At 42.2% G+C, this 22,309-nt stretch overlaps 1 protein-coding gene across 1 annotated transcript in view; it reads right to left on the minus strand.

Moving 5' to 3' along the window:
• Positions 1 to 22,309, minus strand: part of Pcca (propionyl-CoA carboxylase subunit alpha) — a 448,536-nt gene that overhangs the window by 9,529 nt on the left and 416,698 nt on the right. Inside the window, exon 21 of the mRNA XM_008832725.3 lies at positions 3,851 to 3,991. Coding sequence (XP_008830947.1) covers positions 3,851 to 3,991 — 141 coding nt within the window. The remainder of the gene's footprint in view (positions 1 to 3,850; positions 3,992 to 22,309) is intronic.

The following is a 22,309-nucleotide window of genomic DNA, read 5'->3' on the forward strand; positions in this document are numbered from 1 at the left end:
AGAATGCCTAAAGGCTGCAATTTTCAGAGCTGGTTCTTCGAGACGTGAAAATTAAGTCTCCTGCAAAGTTTATGTGCTACTTTCCCAAGATTGGTTGCAGGCTCAAATGCATGAGCTCTGGAGACAACAGGGGGCCCTGACTGAAGCTCTGGAGTAGGGTACCTGTGTCTCAGGGTCCATGGTCACTCAGCTTCCTGGGGCCTTCCTCCAGAGGAGCACATGCAGGGAAGAAAAGACCAGGGTAAAGCTCAGGTGCTCTACTATCACTGTGCTTATTTTCTGCTGAAGACATTGTCCAGGAAAGCAGCAGCGGCATCTCTGATGGCCCCTTCTGCTAAACGCCAGTCTAGGGGCCTGTCATCTTGGAGCCACAAAATATCAGCTGATGTGCTAATATGAATGGGCTGAGGGGGAAGAAGCAGCAGCCCCAAGGAACTTAATACCACATTGTGTTTCACCTGGTGTCACAGTAAGAAAGAAATGCAAATGGTTTCCTGGGTTGTAGCCCACTTAATTTTCTGATAGTAAGAAAAATTATTTTTGATGCAAATGAGGCAACTGTATTATGTGAACACAACTGGAAAAAATCTGAACTGAACACAATGTTCACTCTCTCTTGGGTTGGCTCTGATTAGTTTGTATTGTTTTGTTTCTGGTATCAAAAGGCTAAGGAAACAAATATGCTTATAATGGCTTTATTTTATTCTTCCAAGTCAAAAGGAAAATCATGCAACAAATATAACAATTTAAGTCTAATGCTAATCTATGACATCAATGTACCGCACCACTATGCTGAAAGAATATACTTTAAATATTTTTGTTCAAGGATATAGTTTTAAAAATCAAGTCACAAAAACATTTTGATCACAGAAGTAATCTGTTTTATAATAGCATTATACCTATAGAAAAATAGGCATTTTTTAACTGAAATGACAGTCGCTGTAAAAATATTTTCAGAAGGCATAGAGAAAGGACTTATAAAATCATTCTACCAATTGTTTCCTGAATTAAATTTATGAATTGTTTACCTCTTACTGTATACTCACATCCCTTCCATTAAAATTTTAAAAAACCTATTATACAATCATGTGAAAAAATGATTTGCTCCTATGTTTAATGTAATAGATTGAAAAGCATTCAGAACTTTTGCAATGTGAATAAGGGAGAATTTCAAATAAAATACAACTCTAGTTTCAAATGAGCCAGTTCTTATACCTTCTCACACCAAGCCCTGTAAAGGCGCTTACCACTTCTACGTAGCTACTCAGATCCTTCTTTCTTAGGCTTTTAACCCCTGTTCAAATTGTTTACTTCAAAAAAAACCAGATTTGTTACTTAGAATTTATGTGACACCTGTGTAAAAGTTATTGTCAGACCCATCATTCTGTTTAAGAGGTCAGCATAAACAGTACAGATTGTGGGAATTTAAACTATAAATAAAATTACAAAGAAAAACAATACTTGCATGCCCTTAGTTGGTTTCAGGCTCCTGTTTTCCTTGAAAATACACAGAAATGATTGATTCCATTTTCTTTCCTCTGATAAAAGCTAAACTTCGCTCGGCCATTGTTATTGCTCAGAAAAATACAGTCTGCCCTTCAGTGTTCAAATCATTTGAAACTGCAAAACTGAAAAGTTCCAAGTGACATTTTCTTCTAATGGTTACAACTAAGCTCTTTGCCTATCATCCAAGGAAAGGCTCTTGGGTTTTAATTACATGGGACAGAATTCAACTAGAAGTTGTTGAAAGAGCTGACAAACTGCTCACTGTGTTTGGGACACTCTTCACAAGTAATAGTAATTCAAGAGAAAACACTGTTTTAATACAGCACAATGACCCATGATATGAAAGGGAGTTCTATAAAGACCCAAAGAGAGGGGTTAAAAAAATCTTACACTTCACCTGACCAGCCAGGCACTCGCAGACACACGGCGTAGGTATAGAAGGTGAAGGTGAACCCTTCACCAGCAGCCACTGGGAACAGCAGTTTCAGGAACTCAGAGCACTGGTTGGGCCAAACTCACAGACCCTCACTGAGTGGGTGGTGGTATCTTCAATATCAGAACAACCCTATGATGCTAACTGGCATCATACAGTCCCCTTTGTTGGGTGTCTGGCTTCCCCAGGTTAGTTTAAAGAACAAAAAATGGGAAGTATGAAGGTCAAACCTTTTTGGTGTGTGTTAAGAGCGAGGCCAGGGGACAGCGCTTGCTAAGGGCAAGAGGCTGCACTGCCTGGCTTGGGAGCTCCCCACTTCCTGCTAGCTAAGCAGACACGACTAGTCAAATAGGGGCCTAGGACTGCAGCCTCAGCCTCAACCCTCTAGACTCTCCATGCTGGACCTGACCCCCCTCTTCTCTACCCATGCTTGGACTCAGGTGTTAGAGAAGTAAGATTGAAGGTAAACACTTATTATGAGAGTAGGGGAGCACAAATGTGATTTTCTAATTAAAGCCACACAATTAGGACTGGCAAGCTCAGACTGGCAGTATACAGACTCTGCACCTTCCAAAAAAAAAAAAAAAAAAACTCCTTAAAGGTGGAGGGAACCAAAGAAACCAAAACAAAACAAAAAAACTTTCACAGTTTACTGATCTGTACACTTGGTCATTCGAAGATTCCACTGACTGCTCTGATAATGTAGTACGTGAGCATGTGACTGCTAATGCTAAGGCCAAGAAACGCTTAAGTTTCTACCCAATCCTGCAGAAATCAAATGCACAAAGCAGACACCTCCCCCAGAACACAGCATACCCATCTGTACTTCCTGGCTCACCTCACCCACATCCTAACATTGCGGTGTTAGGCAGCCTCAGCGACTGCTCTTCTAGGAATATCTCGCACCTTCAAAGTGAATGCAACGAGTCAGGGCCCCTTGCCTTCTATGTTTTTCTGCAAAAGCTGGGTGCTTTCTGCATCACCAGGGGAAGTCAGTTTCCCAGCTCACATGTCAATTTCAGGGATAATCATTTAAAACGACTGCACCTGATCACTTTTACTCAGTACTCTTTTATATTCTTCTAGAAGTCAATGCCAACTACCTGAGTTTTTCCTCAATGTTAAAATAATCTGCATTAATACACACATCAGGTATATTTTAACAGAATCATTACAGAAAATAGGTAAACTCTAATGGCTTCTCTTAGATACAAAACAGAATCAGCATATCATCTGAGATGTTTGGCTGCTATTTTCCTGCATGTAAATAAAATCAAGAGTATGTAAGGGTCTCTGGAATGCTTCAGGTTGCATCTTAAATTGATTTCCCACTTTTGCTCCTGATCAGTAGATTTTTAGGAAAACGTATGCATCGTGCCACTGAGCAGATGAGGAATCTGTGTTTGTTATAAGGTCAAGAAGAAAACTTTAAGTTATGACCCTAAATTTCCTTTCCCAATTTATGGAAGTACTTTGATACTGTACAGATTATACAGATTATAGGATAAACCTTTTCTTAACTCCCCTCCCCAAACAGGCATTTAATCCAGAAATGCTGGCACAAGGCTCCCTATCAGAGGGCTATTTCCTGATAGGAATTCCTCAAGGATACTTCAAACCCAGAGGGCTAGGGAAGTAAGTAGCAATTTCAAGTAAAATACACCCATACAAACCCTGAATGTGAGAAAGAAAAGAAAGTCTGGCCTTTCTCCTTCTGCTCCCAGACCACGGGGGAGGAGGTGCTCAGTGGTATCTTTACTAATGCACTGCAGAAGGGAAGCAAGTGGACACATGAGTGCACAGCCCGCAGTGCCACGGGCATCCCATGAGAGACTGCAAAGGCACGACCGTGTTGCTACCACTATTCTGTAGGGCAAGTCTGCCCAGTGTGCCCTTCACACAAGCTCTTACCATGTCCCCAGGCTTGACAGCAACGGCCACCACCACTCCAGGCATCGGAGAGCGCAGGATGCTGCTTGTGTCTTCAGTCACTTTTGTGAGCATAAATTTGTTCAGTTCTGCTGCGAGTTTGGTTAAGATGTGTACCTTGTACTTGAAGAAAAAAAAAAAACAAAATAAAAAAGGAGTTCAAATGATGAATTTCTCCCAAAAAACCCCACTCATTGAAAATCAGTTTTCAGCTTCTAAATTAAAATTACAATAATATCCTTTAAGCCAAACATTCTACAATCCTTATATACAACATTATTCATTTCTTGAATATACTGGGCCAGTTTTTTAGAAAATTTCTTTAAAGAACTTTTCAGTGATTAGTTGGTGCTATATAATAAGCATCCAGGATCCTTAAGAAAAACATCTCAAAACTTTATAAAGAAAACAGTGAGGATTTTGCTCGAAGAAATGCTTCACTGTGCTCAGATGAGAGGAAGTCAAATCCCATGAGCTGGGTTGGCCAGGGGTAAAGGCAGTGATGCTGAGTGGGAGCCAGCAGATGGCAGCAGACTGCTGCCACAAGCCTCCAGAGCAGCTGTACTGGGGAGATCAATAAATTGAGACAAAGGCTTCAATGTTCATTTTGGACAAAACAATCTTTAAATTTCAAATATTTTTCAGTAGCCAAAAATGTTATATCCACATAAAAATGCTTTTCTTTATAGGCACATCATCATGTCATCTTTCCTGGTATGGCAAGACGGCTGGGTGAAAGATGGGATATACTGAGACTACCGTCTGGGCTGAGATTTTTAAAGACACAGAAAACAATATGCACAGATGTTTTCATGGCCTCTTCTACAGGCAGCTTTCAAAGGTGGAAGGCCAGTGAGTCCAGTCAATTATGACCCTTCTAATAAAGAGGATTCCCACTGGATAGGAAAAATCCTACATCTTTGTGCATAAATATATGAGTCAGAACTCATTCTATCCAAACAGAAAATAAAATGGTTTGAGGTGGGGAACAGGAGCTAGCATCAGACCTGTCTCTTGAGGTAAGGCAGAAGTAGCACCCACTGGGCAGCTCCATTTGGTTGGAGGAAAGCTGCTGCAGCTCAAAGCCTCCTGTGGGCATCCTGCTGGCAGGATGCAAAGACGGAGTCTAATTCACCCTTTGACTCTGCGCAGGGACAGCGGAAATCTCCAAATGGGCTCTTTGCAGGGCCTATTTAAAGCGGGTGGGGAGAGGCCCCAGGAAGAGCTTTGATGGCCTAGGTTCCAAGTAGATTTGCGACAAGGTGACAGGCTGAATAATAACATCTTTTGCATGTTTCTTTACTCCTGAGTGTGTGTTTTGCAATCAAGACATACAAGCATCTGCCAATTTCTGAAGGATATGATCCTTAAGTGAAATTACAGTGCAAATAAAAGCTTTTTGCTCCTATTAAAATTCATCTGAGTCATAAGTGGCAAGGGAAAAGCAAGGAGAGTGCATGCTGCTGTCAGTCTGACAAACATTCTGGGCAGAGACTACTTATCACCCACGAATTGTACCTCCAGGTCCTTCATTAAATCTATGGGGGGGGCATAATTGGGCCAAATTGCACAGTTTTCATATCTGTGCTCTGTCTGCCTCAGAGAAGAAAATCCACATCACCGGAGGCCTGAAAGTGACCAAAAAGTTCCCTTTCTGGCCGCGTCCCTCAGGTGTTACATTGCTTTGTGACTGGCTGGCATTCCACCTTGGGGCTTAGTTTCCAGCATAGCATATAGATCTATTTTTTCCCTTGTTTTCTGCACAGTTCAACTTCACCATGTGACCTCTGAATTCAGGAAAAGTCTCTACACACTGAGGAGAATGTGGCAAGTTTCTACCACAGCAGAGAGACTTAAGAGCTAATGATCCCACCTAGCTCACAAGTCTGAATGCGAACCAAGGGCTAAGACTGTCCATAGTACTAGCTCTCCTCAGAAACTGCCAGATCCTGACTGAAACTGGGTCCTTTTACTATTTTTATAATTTTCCTATCTTCTGAATTCCTTTCTCTGTAGGGCTCCTGCTTTGCTTGGAAAGAGATGTAAAAGAGCACAAAACCCAGGCTTTGGATGCGGCCTTTGTTACTGATGAGATGTTCCTTTCTCCTTTTGTGTTTGTTTATTGTTCTTAAATCTTTGAGGGATAAGTGACTTATTGTAATCACAAGTAAAAAATAACAAGGAGTCAATGCCTCAGGAGAGGCCTTGTTGCACATAGCTGGCTTAAAGGTGACCTTTCTGAATAGGAACAAGGAGGCAGAGAGAAGGTTTTCTTCATAAGATTACCTTTGATGCTGTCCTGCCCCAGTCCCTGTCAGTGTCTCTGCATACAACAGGCCATCTTAAAACAACCTGTCCTCAGCCCAGCAATAGTGCATGGGGCTGCAGGCCTGAATGGGTAATGGGTCAAGTAGGTGCAGTATATGGGACCATCTAAGTGGGCATCTTGGTAATAACTGTAAATGCTGCTTTCTGATGTCCCAGAAAAGAAGGCACTGAAGAATTTGTACTAGGGATATTAATTACTTTCTCTGGATTCTTGGGGGATGCAGAGCAGTAAACTAGCAGAGAGAGTTCAAAAAAACACTCTCCAAGCCTGGTGTGGTGGTGCATGCCTTTAATCCCAGCACTAGGGAGGCAGAGGCAGGCGGATCTCTGTGAGTTCAGGGCCAGCCTGGTCTACATAGTGAGTTCCAGGACAGCTGGGGCTACAGGGAGACCCTGTCTCAAAAAGACCAAAAAAAAAAAAAAAACCAAAAAAAACCCCACTCTCCTTTAGTAACTGTGGGCGTTTAAGTATCCTCAGGGGTTACAAAATTTCCCTAGGGAGTTCAGATTTAGAGAGAGACAGAGACAGAGAGACAGAGAGCAAGCAAAGCATAGTGTTAACATTCTCAAGGCTAGCTGCTGACAGGAAGGAAAAGCCTGGTTCTAGAAGATGGCAGGTCTCATTTACCTAGATCAGAAAGAGCATCTAGAGATAATGAGAAAGTTCCATGGAGGTTGAAGTTGGTCAGCCCTGGGCTCAGCAGTAGACAATCTTCACTCTGCTGACTTTAGGAGGTGGTCTTGAAATCACCGTCACATTGACAGAAAGTTCTTTAAGAACATCTCGCCAGGTAAATTAGAGAACAGGTGCTCTCTGGATATACTTAGATGGGCTTCTCAACCCACATGGACAACAAGGGAAGGTGTGAGTTAATGACTCAATTATATAAAATCAACCCCAGCCGAGTCTCCAAGCAAATTAATTTTATGGTGCCTATAATGTGAAACCATGTCTAACAAGAAAGTTTCTCCCAAAAGTTTAAAAGAAAGAAAGAAAAAGAATCCCAGCAGATGTAATACGCTCGAGCAGAACACCACAAGAGATGGACAATTACAAGGACAACAGTAGGATTGTTTTAAAACTAACACACACAGCCCCAATGCAGAACCCAGTGAAAAAAAAGTCAGCCCAGTGGGGCTGTTAGAGGAGAAGCTATCAGTGTAGGTTTTGGAGAGGGATGTACTTGGCTAACCACAGCATCCTGCAAGTAGGTTGCCACCTGTGGGGGAACTTAACCAACTCCAGTGACCTTGTATATGACCCCCCCACCCAAGACCTCCAGAAAGAGCAGAATCACTCCCTGTGACAACAGCTCCAACCTGATGGGCACAGAACCTCATTCTGCTGGGTTCTGTATTTGTCTAGTATGTGTGGCTTCCTTATGAAGTTTACCGTCTGTCTGCCTTTGCAAAGTCTCTAGGTGTACTGGTGATTTCTCAAGCCACATGCCACAGCATTGGCATGATTCAGGAGTCTTCAAGCTCTTTGCAAGGTTAAGTCCAGTCTCCTTTTACCTGTTCTTTCAATTGTGATTTCAGAGCCTGTGTGATTCTTTTTAAAGGAGGGCTCAGCTCCAATTTCCCTTTCCAAGTCTTTTTCTTTTTCCCCAGTGCCAATTAAAGTGTGTACAGTTAGCAGAGTATGCTGGTGCACACCTTTAATCCCAGCATTTGGGAGGCAAATGCAGGAGGATCTCTGAGGGATAGTGGCCAGCCTCATGAGTTCCAGGCTAGTTGGGGCTACAGGGAAACCTTGTCTCCAAAACTAACCAGCCAACAAACAACAACAACCAAAAAAACCTACCAAAACCCAAAACTAAAGCCAAACAAACAAAAAGATATGTACAGTTGATCAATTACTAATTTTTTTTCATGTCATCTGTTGGTTGTCTCAGTCAGTGTGGATTCAGGGGCCAGCATGCAGCTTTTCTCTAAGTGATTTTGAAAACTCTTAAGTTATGAAGCATTGGCCAACACTGTACATCCACTCTCTTGCTTCTTCAAAGGCTGTCTTCCCGTTCAAGGTTTAACAAGCTCTGGCCCCGAAGGTCTCTAGTCTTAAGCCCATCTTCATTCCCATAGTATAGAGAAAGCTAACAAGCTCACGTGTTGCCCTAAAGATATCCTTTCCTAACAGGACTGGAGGAAAAACCACTGTCACTGTTTTGAAAGTGACAGAAACAAGGAACAAACATGTATCTTTTCAAAACAGTTTATGAGAAAGGCAGAGAAACCACTAATATAAGTGAAAACACTCATGTGGAATTAGAACTGTAATTTACCAGTATGTTCCTTTCCCAGGTCTTTGTAGAGAACATAATCAAGACTTGAGAAGAATAAGGTTCCAAGCAATGGACTGCACACAGTTCTCTTTTGAACATAGTCTAGTAGCTGATTTCTAAAACCATACAGAACGGAAGACAGTGGCTATCCTTTTGAAGGTACAACCCACTAACAAAGGTGGAAGGAACAGGCAGCAGTTAAGATGCCAGTCAGCCAGGACCCTGGTTGGTTGGCCTGGGCTTAGTGCAGCTGCAGTGGTGCCCTGTTAGCATAATGCTGTGACAACTCCATCAGTGTGGTCTCAAGGTAGCTGTCAATCAGGATGCATCATTTAATCCAACAGCACTCGAAGGACTTTCTCCTACAACCCACATGACAGCATATCTACAGCTCTATTTATATCAGCGCCCAGTTGTGTTTACAATGCTGCAGTAATTAGAAAAGATGCAACAGGCAGCAATATTATTGAGATTTCCATTTTGCAGTATTACCCTGTAAAGTGTGATCTTGCTTCACAGAGTCATGCTAAATGACAAAAGGCTATTTTCTTCAATCTCCCAGCCCGACAGCACTTCATTTGCAGCTATCTATAATTAGATTAATGGTGTAGTGCAGTACAAAGCAGGCCCACTTCACATCAGATAGCATATGAATTAGGACAAACACTTATTTCAATTCCAGGCAGAGAAAGCAATGACTGGGGTATTTAGCATACCCTTTATGGTGGAATGAGATGTTAATTGTGTACCATTACCTCTAAACTGCTTGCTTGTTGTATAAATCACTGTGCTAATTGATGCAGAGATAGAAATGTAGCCACGGGCTAGGAAGCAAAGGAATGAGAGCTGAAGATGCGGGCTAAGGGGTTATCTAGGAAAACCATATGGAGACTAGGTTCCTTTGAAACCTCTGCTACTACCCAGGAGCGGGGATTCTTCTAGTTCAGCACAACTCAGAGCTAGGAAAGGAAATTTATTTTCTTATTTTCCTTTTTACAAACACAAATTTATTTTAAAAGTTCTGCCTGTCAACAGGTATGTTGAATTAATCTGAAAGCACATTCATAAACACATGGAATATGTAGTTTCAAATAGCTAGAACTCTTCATGCGGGCTATAGATCACAAGTTAATAAGTAACACTTGTAAATGTCTTACTGCAGATGTTTCCGACTCGTCTGTAAAGCAAAACTCAGGTTTTCCCAAGGCCTGAAGTTGTTCTTCCAGATTTTAGGGGAAAAAAATTTCTGCTAGTTTAGATGAGCTATAGACTAATTACATACAAGCATTGATTCATGGTGTGAATCAAACAGAACACACTCATTTGCCACTGATAGAACGACTGGGGCCCCAGAACCCTAAAATCGGACACTCCAGTTCATAATTCCACATCAGAGGAAGGAACTTCAAAGGAGACGTTTTTCCCTGCTGTTCTAAAACTAGTAAAATAAATAAATAAAAGCACATAGTAATTTAATAGTTCTGTTCTTTTATCTCCAAATGCTACTCTTCCTTCTTTAAATGTCCTGTTCTCACTTACTTAGGTAAAATGAGTGTCTAAAAGTATAAACAAAAACCCAAACCTGAACGAAAGTCAAACCATGAGTGAGCTGCAGCTAAGCGTGCCCTTGGAAAGTTCATAAATCAAGCTTGGGCCCCGTATGCGCTTTCACTTTTTTTTAAATGGCAAGGAAACAGTAAGGTGCAAATTACTGCTGTGCACTTTTTCACAAATTCAGCTGCTTAGTAATTAGCACTGTTATAACAAAATTTTACACAAAGAACAAATGCAGCAGATCAGTTAATAATCCAAATTCCCAACTTCACAGTAACAGTTAATACATCCGTCTCTCTCACAAGAGTACAATTCAGAAATACTGTGTATAGTTTAGCCTTGTGAAATATAAATATTGTGTTAATTTGTAAGAAAATCAGTGTCCCAAAGAACTAGAATATCTGGCTCAAGTTATCACAAGTGAAACCTGGGAGGAAATATTCAGAGCATCTTCGCCAGGGACCACTGTCCTTACTTTTTTCCTTAAAGTACCCCTTATGTCTGTCTGCCAAACCAAGAATATCTGTGTTCTAAATTCAACAGCTTAGCTGAGTGTGGTGGCACACTCCTTTAATCCCAGCACTCAGGAGGTAGAGGCTGGTGGATCTCTGTGAGTTCAAGGCCAGCCTAGTCTATATAGTGAGTTCTAGGCCAGCTGGGGCTACATAGTGAGATGCTGTCTCAAAAATAAAACAAAAAGGTAAATAAATTAATAAAACAAAACATGTCCAATAGTTTAAGGTCTGGCACATTGTGATAATTAATAACAACTGAAACAACAAAACCACTACAAGGAAACACAAAATAAATCAAAAGTCATCAAACAAGGCTAGAGATACAGCTCAGTAGTACAGTGCTTGCCTATCTGGCATCCACATGGCCCTGGGTTTAATCTCAACCACCATGGCGGACAAAAATCTTAAAAGGTCAAGAAAATAGCAGGGCATGGTGGCACAGGCCTGTAAGCCCAACACTGGGAAGGCAGAGCCAGAAGGGTTGCAAGTTTCAGGTCAGCCTGGGCTCCATAGTAAGTCCCAGGCCAGCCTAGGCTACATAGAGACCCTATCTTAGAAAAGAAAAGGCATCAAACTAAGAAAAAGTCATACATACTATCCTGAAAGGGCCTCTCCTATGGGTGCAGCTGATAACATAAACACAAAATCACTAGAGAAAAGTCCTAGAGGTGGCCCTAAGGGCCTGCTCCTCTTGTTTTTTAGGCCATTTAAATGCCAGTGTTACATTACAGCCTAATTCTTGGGGGTCAGTGAAGCTGGTGTTAACAGGAGAAAAATGTGGTTTCTGACACTCAACATTTGATCCCTCTCATTGAAAAATGCAGTTAACACCACTGGTAAATCACTCAGTTGCCTCATTGTTCAGCACCATAAAACTGGTCCCAGCACTATGTCATGATACAGTGCATGGCTTCCAACACTCATCCGCTGACAGTCATGAGTCAGTCTATATTCAGGGTTTTATTCTGCAAGTGATTAAGTTTGTTTCTGAACTCTAGTTTCTTTTTGTTTGATTTTTTTGGTGCTGGGGATTGAATTCAGGGCATTGTACATGCTAGGTGCATGCTTTACCACTGACCTACACCCTCAGGCCTGAACTCCAGTTTTTAATCAATAAATGTGCATAAGGAATCACAAGGGCAGTGAACGATAACCTAATTTTTTTTTTTTTTTGAGGAAAGAATTTCAAATATCTCTAGAGGCTTTCAAATATCTTTCTAATAAAAGAACAAAATTACATGTATTTCATTTTTCAAAATTCTTCCTGAAAGAGGTATGAATTCCCTGGGGAAATGAACATTTTAAAGGTGATATTATGAATTCAGGCTAGTGAGATGGCTCCAAGAGTGAAGGAGCTTGCCACCAAGCCTGACAACCTGAGTTCGATCCCTGGGATCCACATGGTGGAAGGAGAGAACCAGCTTCCAGAAGTTATCCTCTGACCTCCACAGGCAAGGCAGGGCACACATACATACACAATAAGTACACACATACAAATAAATAAATAAATAAATAAATAAACAAACAAACTAGTAAAATTTACACAAGAATTCTGAGGAATGAGTAAGCTTGGATGTATCTCTGGGACAAAAAGACAATCAATCTCCTTTGGAGATGCTAGTCCGAAGATGTTTGTCCACCACACAGAACTTTTCTGTTTTTGTAACCACAAGCTTCTATCCACTTCTACTGTCCTAAAATAAGCAACTTTTCCCTCTCAACAATAGTGCTGAAAATCAGACTGAAAATCAAACCTTGGCTGAAGTAACACTCTTGCTGACAGGGTACTTACTCCTCCACTGCGCTCCACTGAGGCAACGCTCCTTGCCAGTGGAATCACTGTCCTTACATGCAAACTGGAGAAGGAAAAGGGCTGCTGGCCAGGGAGCTGGCCCATTCCCAGTCTTCTAAGGGTCACAGGGAGGTCTCTAAGGGAAGAGGAACATTGAGAAGTCTTTAGCGGGCTTCCGGGGTGCCAGTCTGCCAAGGATGGAGACCTCCCTGGCATGAGGTGCTGGGAACCCCTGCACGCAGGTGTACAGAGGATAAAAGGGCCCAGTCTCCACTGGGCCAGGTGCCTACACTCTGTCTAACAAGTAGGTGCACAGGCCACAAAAGCAATTTGCTGAAATAAGTGGTACTTTCCCATCCACAAAGGAAGTCTGCTTACAATGGACTGTACAGAACTCACAGAGTAGAACATGTGCCTTCTGTTTGATTAAGAGTCTAAGTGACACATTATGACTATAATGAGTCATTTTTTCTTTTTACATAAGAAAAATATTATATCTTTGAAAACCCTGTACTCAATTATGTAACAATACCAACATCTGTTAACAGTACAAGCTGTTTCCATTCTGTACCCTGAATTGTTTTATGTAATTACAAGTTTATAAGGTAGTTGGTTAAACCAGTAAGAAAGTACCTTTTTAAAGCACTATGTAATTTGGGGTACAATGAAGTGTTCTCTTGAAAATCTATAATTAGGGCAGCATCAGCTTACAGAAAAGTACAAGAAATGTTATAACAACACAATTATGTAAATAGGCACATAGGTAGGGAAGCGTACCATTTTGCAATGGTCCCCACCCCTCTCTTTCCTTTCTCCTCCATTTCAATTCTTCTCTGCTCATCTCAAGTGAAAGTACTGCTGTCACAGGGTGCAGAACAAGTGAACTCTGGGGAAAACAGATGGGGATCTTGGTTTCCTGAGTCAGACCATGGGAGGCTAGGAAGCAAACACTCAGGTCTGTATGTAGATTGTTTAAACAATAAAATGTTTTCATTATTATGAATTTACTGAAGAAACTCAAAATCAAATAGACCAAACCATTGGTTTGTGTTGGGCATAAATTAATAAACTAGCATATATAAAGGCAAAGTAAACAAAACTAGAGATGATTGTGATACTATGTGGACTACTGGCCATGAAGTCGAATCAGGAAACAACCCAATAAGCCTTCACACAATGCAGCAGGAATGACCTCTGTCAGGTGGCTGCTTAGCACTTCTATACTTCATAATGTGACACATCTCACAAGTTCAGCCTGGGCTCAATGGGCTGTTTGCATCCTGCACAATGCATATTTTACACATACAATGCTGCAGGTAGATGGACCTGCAAAGCCTTATGGTTAATATGGGAAAAGGAGATGTGATGTGGTACCATATTGCAAAGAGCAGTAAGTGGAATCTTTTACTTAGAAGCCAACCAGTGTGAACTGGACAGCCCCAAAAGATGTTATCTTTTGCTGAGTGTGGTGACACATAATCCCAGCAGAGGGGACGTAGAGGCAGGAGGATTAGGATCCGCTATAGAGACAGTTCAGGGCTAGTCTAGGCTACATAAGATGGTCTAAAAATAAAAATAAATTTTTAGAGAATGCTAACTTTGGGGGCTGGAGAGAAGGCTCAGAGGTTAAGTGCATATGCTGCTCTTGCCAAAGACCCAACGTTGGTTTCCAGCACTCATGTTGGGCAGCTCACAGCTACCTGTAACTCCAGCTCCAGGGGATCTAACACCTCTGGCCTCTGTGGGCACTCACACATATGTGTACATAAACATATAATTTAAAATAATAAAAAAATTTTAAAGATTTTATTTATTTTATTTTATGTATGTGAGTGTTTTGTCTGCATGCATGTAAGTGCATCACATGCATGCAATGCCCATGGAGGTCAGAAGAGGGCATCAGATTCCCTGTTACTGGAGTTACAGTTCTGAACTGTTAGCTACCATGTGGATGCTGGGAACTGAACCAGGGTCCTCTGCAAGAGCTACAAGTGCTCTTAACTGCTGATCCATTTCTCCAGTCCCCCATCAAAACAAATCTTTAAAAAAATATTTTAACCTTTTGGTAAAGTAACCTAATTTCTCAGGCAAAATCTTATCTCTTAAATCAAGATAATACATATATTTTAAAACTTATTTATGTGCATAGGTCTATGTATGTGTATATGCATACATGTGCAGGTGCCTGCAGTGCTCACAGTGGGGGTCAGATCCTCTGGAGCTGGAGTTATAGGCAATTGTGAGCCATGTGATGTGGGTGCTGGGATCTGAACTTCCATGCTCTGTGAGACTAGCAAGCGCTCTGAACCACTGAGTCATCCTTTCCAGCCTCCAAATATTCCATATTTTAAATGATGGTGTCGGGAATTAAATTTATAAGAATTTGTAAAGCACCCAGCAAGTGCCTGACAGCAAATACTCACCAAGTATTATTATTTCTGGTCTCCTATCTAAACATCTCTGACTGCCCAGAATGAGACAATGGCAGGCAGTATTTTTTGTACCACAGATGGCAGGACCACATAGATATTTGTGAGCAAAAATGACTAAATTCTTCAAACACTACACATAAATTCTGAAAAAGGGGCCAGGCAGGTGGCTCTTGGTGAGTTTGAGGTCAGCCTGGTCTAAACAGTAAGTTCCAGGTCAGGACTTGGGCTCCTATAATACTAAAAACAAGATCAGGTAGTGTGGGGCTCTATGGTTGGCTTAAATACTCAAATAGGCACATGGTGAGTTACAGAAACACTTTGGATAATCCATTCATTTAAAGTCACTTAGATGTCATCTAGGCATTATAAGAGTACAAATAATATGGGCTGGAGAGATGGCTCAGCGGTTAAGAACACTGACTGTTCTTGCAGAAGACCTGGGTTCAAATTCCAGCACCCACATGGCAGCTAACAACTGTCTGTAACCCCGGTTCCAGGGGATCTGACAGCCTTGTCTGTCCTCCGTGCGCACTGCATGACACGGGTGCGCTGACCTACATGCAGGCGTAACACTCATACACATAAAATAAAAATAATAAAATATTTTTTTTAAAAGAGTACAAAATAAATAGAAAAAAAAATGGGGGCTGGAGAGATGGTTCAGTGGTTGAGTACTGGCTGCTCTTTCAGAGGACCCAGGTTTGATTCCCAGCACCCGCATGGCCACTAACTGTCTATAACTCCAGTTCCAGGAGATCTGATGCCCTCTTCTGTCCTCCGAGGGCACTGCATGACACAGGTGCACTTACATACATGCAGGCATAACACTTATACACATAAAATTAAAATGAATTTTAAAAAAATTTAAATGGCTCCTGGCCTCAAACACCATAACCTGGCCAGGCAGAAAAGACATTGCAAAATGCCACAGTGTAAACAGCACTACAACCACTGAGCATGTGATGGACGGAAAGCAGGCTTCTCATGTCAGCTCCTTGTGCAACACTTCAGGTTGGGAGGCTGTGGAAAAGATGACTTTAGCATCTAGGATCTTCAGCAAAACTACTAAGCTTTGACTTCCCACTCCATAGCTTAGAAGCTTGGGAGTGTTAAACTCTGTGTATCTCAGGTTCCTGACTTGATTGTGGGTCTTCATTGTACCTAATCACAAGGTTGTCCCAAGGATCAAGAAACTTCTTACACGAATAATGCTCAGAACACAGAATTGGCACCTAAGTATTTGACAGTCATCACATATGGCAACTGTCTTTGTTACTATCACAAGTATTCCAGATGGAAAATGAAGCCCAAATCTGGACATAGGGCTGGTTAGAACAGAAACAACTCCGGGCTAAAATTAGTTCTTATGTATGTGCTCATATTTTTTGTTTGTTTTGTTTTGTTTCTTGAGTCAGGGTCTCCCTGTAGCCCCAGCTGGCCTGGAACTCACTATGTAGACGAGGTTGGCCTTGAACTCACAGAGATCCACCTGCCTCTGCCTCCCGAGTGCTAGGATTAAAGGCATATGTCACCATATCCAGCTGTGCTTATTTTTTCAAAAAGATTTATTTTTATTTTTGTGTGTATATGTCTATGTGTGGGTATATGCACATGAGTGCCAGTGCCTGTGGAGGCCAGAGGCATCAGATCCCTTGGAGGTGGAATTATAGGAGGTTGTAAGCTGCCCAACATGGGAGCTTGGAACACAACCTAGGTCCTCTGTAAAAGCAGGCAGTGTTCTTAACCTCTGAACCATTTCTCCAGCCCCATCAAGCTAATCTTAAGGAAAGGAAATCCTCTGGTCCCTCTGTGTTGAACCTCCTTCCATAATCCAAAACTCCATGACAACCTCAGAATGTCACAGAACAGCACCAAGTAGCCCCGTCCACCTGTTACCCTGACCAGCTCCCCCCAAGAACAGTGAGGTCCAGTTTAAGTCCACTAAAGGCCCTAGGTCTGCTTCACTTCAATGTCTACCACCTCTCTAAGGCTGCCCTAAAAATCCAAGCATTCAGGCACCTGCTCTACCTTCCTCCTCTTGTCTTCTTAGTCTTCTTCCCTTTCCTTCCCTCCCTTCCCTCTTTTTATTTTATTTATTTTCATTTTGAGACATGATCTCTCTTACTCTAGAGACCAGGCTGGTCTCAAACCTGAAGTGATCTTAGCTTGCCTTTAGAGCTGGTTTTGCAGGCATGGTCTACTATGCCTGCTTCCCTTGCTTTTCTTAGCTTTGGTTTCTTTTTTGTTAACTGTTCCCAATACTCTGACTTCTTATATACATGTAACAGATAAGTCTGTCTGACTACAACGATACCACAAGAATTTTACTATTCTCCACCCTTTACTCTCAAAAGAATGCATGCATATCTCATAGTGTAATGTTAACACAAACCAACAGAAACTCTTGTAACTATAAATTATTACCACTTAATGACTTCCACAGTCTAGAGGGTCCCAAATGCCCAAAATCAACTAACTGTAGTCACAGAAGTTAGAATCCTTTCCCTCTGGACTCATATGTAAGTAAGTACTAGCTGTCCAGTCAAATCTGACTCATATTAAAGTAAAATAGGGCTTGTGAGGAGCCCATGCAGAAAGTCTACCAGCCATGCTCCTCGCATCAATAATCCCAAGGCCAGGAGTGCTCAACAGTCACCATTTTGCTGCCTTGCCACCCTTTGTCCTGGCTTGAAAGTATGTGGTGGGCAGAGAGAGGGTAGGCATGTGGGAGAGGACATTTGTCCCTGCTGGGGCACCTGTCCAATCGGAATGGACCATTCTCAGCTGGTTGGAGCCTCTCTTGTCTAGCCCACAAAAAGATGATATGTAAAGTATGTAATAAATTTACAATCCAAAAGAATTTGTACATGGAACTAGCTCATCCACTAACCCTAGTGTGGACGTACAAATTTCAATCAAACTGACAAGTCAATTAACAAAAAGCAGAAGAGGTATCACTTGGCCCATACTCTCCCCACTGAGCTAGCAGCATAGCCTAAACTTCTCACAAGAGGGACATCAAACATTCCCGGATGGCTTATTAAAACGGGCTGTTGTTGTTTCCCATTTGGGCTTAGGTCTGGTTTGTGCTTGTAACAAGTTCCCAGGGGCTGCTGAAGCTGCGGGTCTAGCACTGTCTACGTGGACGTAGGCATCCCTACTCTTAGCATACCCTTTCCAGGGGGAGGCTAGCTCTCATCTACTCAGCTGCAATTACATTCACTGCTAAAACTGCTGCTGTTTCAGGCAGAAAAATCTTTGTGGCATATTCTTCAACACAAGAATCATGGATCAACATGAGAAGTCAGAAGTACAAGTTTGGTCAGGGGCTTCGACCCTCATTCTATGGCCTATATTGTGCGTCACTTTATTCATTTTCTCTCCTCTCCATCTTACCTCCTGCCCCCTCTCCCCCCTCACCCCCTTCCTTTCTCCCTCCTTATTTATTGTGTGTGTGTGTGTGTGTGTGTGTGTGATTCTTGTTTCAGGCAGAAAAATCTTTGTGGCATATTCTTCAACACAAGAATCATGGATCAACATGCGAAGTCAGAAGTACAAGTTTGGTCAGGGGCTTCGACCCTCATTCTATGGCCTATATTGTGCGTCACTTTATTCATTTTCTCTCCTCTCCATCTTACCTCCTGCCCCCTCTCCCCCCTCACCCCCTTCCTTTCTCCCTCCTTATTTATTGTGTGTGTGTGTGTGTGTGTGTGTGTGTGTGTGTGTCTATGCGCTAGCACGCATGGTGTTGCTATACTGTAGCTCTGCTGGTCTGTAAGTCAATATGTAGCCTAGGCTGGTCTCATACTCATGGCAATCCTCCTGCTTCAGCCTCCCAAGTCCTGGGATTATAGTTCTGAGCCATCACCCCCAGCTTATTATTTCATTTTCTAAGCCTCAGTTCCCTTAACTGGTAAATGAAGAATATTGCTTATCTTGTAGAACTAAAAAAACAAAACTGTAATTTAAAAAAAAAGGTATAGCTACTTTGTAGGATTTAAATCAGGGGCTAGGGCTTTAGTTGGATGAAGGAATACGTGTCCAGCATGGGCAAGGCTCTGAGTATGAATCTGTAGCAACAAGAAATAAAAAGATTCAGTTGAAGGGAAATTATGAAGTGTCTGGCGTAATCCTGGTACACATGTACTTGTTAAGTGGTATCTCTTATTACAACTCTTGGTAAGTACTGAGATGCGCTCACCCATTCAGGCTAGAGGCCTAGCCCCATGCAACTGTTTTGATTTTGGTTTTTTTGAGATAGGATCTTTCTATGTAACAAAGGCTGGCCTTGAACTCTACCCTTTTGCCTCAACCTCCTGGATTACAGACTTGGCTATTAATAAAGGTTTAATAAAATCACATGCTCCTATCCAACAGGACTGCCATCCATGTACGAACAGGAGACACCAGGAGTGCACATACAGAGGGAAAGCCATGTGGTAATGCAAGCTGGTCTTCTACAATCTAAGAGGGGCTCTGGGAGAAACCAATATGGACAACATCTTGATCCTGAACTTCTAGCCTTCAGTACTATGAGAAAACAAGCTACTGTTATCTAAAATACACAAGTCTGTGGCTTTCTGTTATGGCAGCCCAAGGTTCAGCCCACTCTGAACCAGACTGACAGAAAGGGCATCCTTGTCAAATTTCTGACCTATAGTCAGTCTAGTTTTTTTGTTTTGTTTGTTTGAGGGTTTCTTTGTTCTTATTAAGTTTTGTTCTTATCACTGGATGTTAAACCTTAGATCTTGTCAATGCTAGCTCTACCACTGAGCTACACTGCAAGCACTCTTTTTTTTTTTTTTTTTCATTTTTTTGAGACAGGGTCTCCCTGTAGCCCTGACTGGTCTAGAACTCACTTTGTAGACCAAGCCAGCCTTGAACTCACAGAGATCCACCTGCCTCTGCCTCCCAATGTTTTCTTATATTGAAACAGAGTCTTACTCAGTTACCCAGGTTGGCCTTGAACTTTTGACTCTTCTGCCTCAGCCTCCCAAGTAGCTGGGATTACAAATCTCTGCTATCAGGCCAGCCCACTAGGTTTAGTTTTGCTCATGTGAGGACTCAAAGCTTTGGGGGCTTGGTATCCACAGTCACTATATCATTAATGTTTCTGTGACCTCAAATGGTTGCTGTCCCTGAGTCAGACATACCGAATTAGAAGAGTGCAATTAGGGGCCTGGAGCCTCTCAATCCGGAAGTCTGGATCAGAGGCTTAGTTTAGAGAGAATTCCTGGCCCCTACGGAAAAGTCTCAAGTCATGGGAATCGGAAACACACAGTCATTTTTCCTTTGCTGCTTCTGTGCTGCTTAGAGGACCTCTACCACTGAGAGATCAAATCTCCAACCATAAAAATCTCCTTTTTTTAAGGTCAAGTGTGTTTAAGACTTGTTTACATTAGGAAGTATGACCAAGTCCACTTATGTTTTCATCTTGCTTTTGTCACTAGATATAATGGGACAAAGCTTCTTCAGGGCAAAGTGCTGTGCAATGAAGTGTGGCTACAGCGTGCCTCAGCCACCTTGGAGCAATAGGGAATGCATGCTCTGTAGCATGAAGACGATGGCATGAAAACCTAGCACTGGCTTGACTAAAACTACACTAAAGCCTGACTTCAGGTATCCAACAGGCGGCCTGATTGCCCCGTTAAATGCTGACATGTACCAGTACTAGAAAGTCAAGGGTTAAGTCACATGACCCAGAAAGCGTGAGGCCTGGATCAGAAGTACGGAATTTCAAGGACTATTCTGACAAACAATCAATATCAGCATCATACATAGTTTACCCATTCATTCTCTCTCTCTCTCTCTCTCTCTCTCTCTCTCTCTCTCTCTCTCTCTCAAGCAGATAAGCCATTTCTCTCTCCAAAAACCTGAGCAGAAGAACGGCTCTCTCCAAGCATTTCATCAGTCATGTGCACACAGATGCCAACAACAGAGACATCTTTCCTAAGTCTCTTTGGGGAACAGCACAGGCTGCTGATATTTAAATTTGGTATATCAGTTCTATGCTTAGCAATATCCTATGCACTGAGTGCACGTCTATGACTTTATGACTTGGTGAAAAGCCTCCAAATACTGCCGCAGTCTGCTCATAGCTTTAGACAAAGACCTGAACTGACATCAGCAATGCTGCCTGTATTGCTAATAGTAGCCTTCTCTATAGTCACTGACAAGTTCTCAACCACAGACTGAGTCCATGCCTTGTTAAAAGGTTTCAATAAGGCAAGTGGGCAGACGAATACCTTTTTATACACTGTAAGGAAGTATGCTACATTACACAGAAGAATCATAAACTATTTCTGGCCCCGCGTGTCATCTAAACAACTCAGCAGAGAGGAGTTAATCTGAAATATAAAGAATATGATTGTCCATATTAGAAGACTATTTGGCCATACAAACAAAAGGAACATTGCTGATGCATGTGGCAGGAATCTCTTGTTATTCTATGTGAAAGAAGCCAGACAGAAAAGTCACAGACAGGATTGAATTTGCATAAAACATCTAGAGTAAGAAATCCATCAACTCTGGAAGTTTCCCCTGAACCCTTGACAGAATGATATCCACTTCCTGGCTCTGGAACCACCTGGCTCTGTTTATCTTCTATTCGACATATAACATTGAGCTGGATGTGGAAGTGCATGTCTGCAATCCCAATGCTCATGAGGTGAGGCAGGGGGACCAGAATTTCAAGCCCAGCCTCAGTTATATAGAAAGATCAAGGCTAGCCTGGGCTATGTGAGGCCATCTGAAAGAACTCAAATAGAAACTAGACAAAAACCATATTACTTTGAAATCATCAGCTCACATACTTAGTTCCTTTGTCATAAAATGGGAAAAGAAAAGTAGTAAGTTTAAGCACAGAAACCTGAGAAACACCAGCTCTGTGGGTAGTCAAAGCACTGTATCTGGGAATGGGATAAGTAGGGATGGACACCTGCTGAGGACACACCTTCACTTCAGCTGCATTCCTACCAAAAAGACACAGCCTGATTGTAAAGAAACCCCAAGTGAGGGACTTCTGATAAAAATGTCAAAACCATCAAGGTCAGAGACTGAGGAGCTGTTCTGGGTAGACAGAGAGCAAAAGGAAATGAAAACCAAAAGCAATGGGTGACATCGAATGCAATGGGTGACACTGAGTACAGTAGGTGACACTAGGTGCAGTAGGTGGCACTGAATGCGGTGGGTGACTCCGAAGTAGATGCTGGACCAGAAAAGGTATAAAATTAGTATATTCTTTTTAACTTTTTTGAGACAGGGTCTCATTATGTAGTCCTGGTTGGCCTGGAACTTGCTATGTGGATAGAAATGGTCTCAGATTCAGAGATCCACCTGCCTTTGCTTCCTGAGTGCTGGGATTAAAGGTGTGTGCCACCATGCTCGGCTTAAGTCAGTATTTTTGGGGGGAGGGTCTTTTTGAGACAGGGTCTTCCTGTAGTCCCAGCTGGCCTGGAACTCACTATGTAGACCAGGCTGGCCTTGAACTCACAGAGATCTGCCTGCCTCTGCTTCTGAGTGCTGGGATTAAAGGCATG

Source organism: Nannospalax galili, unplaced genomic scaffold, assembly GCF_000622305.1.
Source record: "Nannospalax galili isolate Female #2095 unplaced genomic scaffold, S.galili_v1.0 scaffold1316, whole genome shotgun sequence".
Lineage (NCBI taxonomy): Eukaryota > Metazoa > Chordata > Mammalia > Rodentia > Spalacidae > Nannospalax > Nannospalax galili.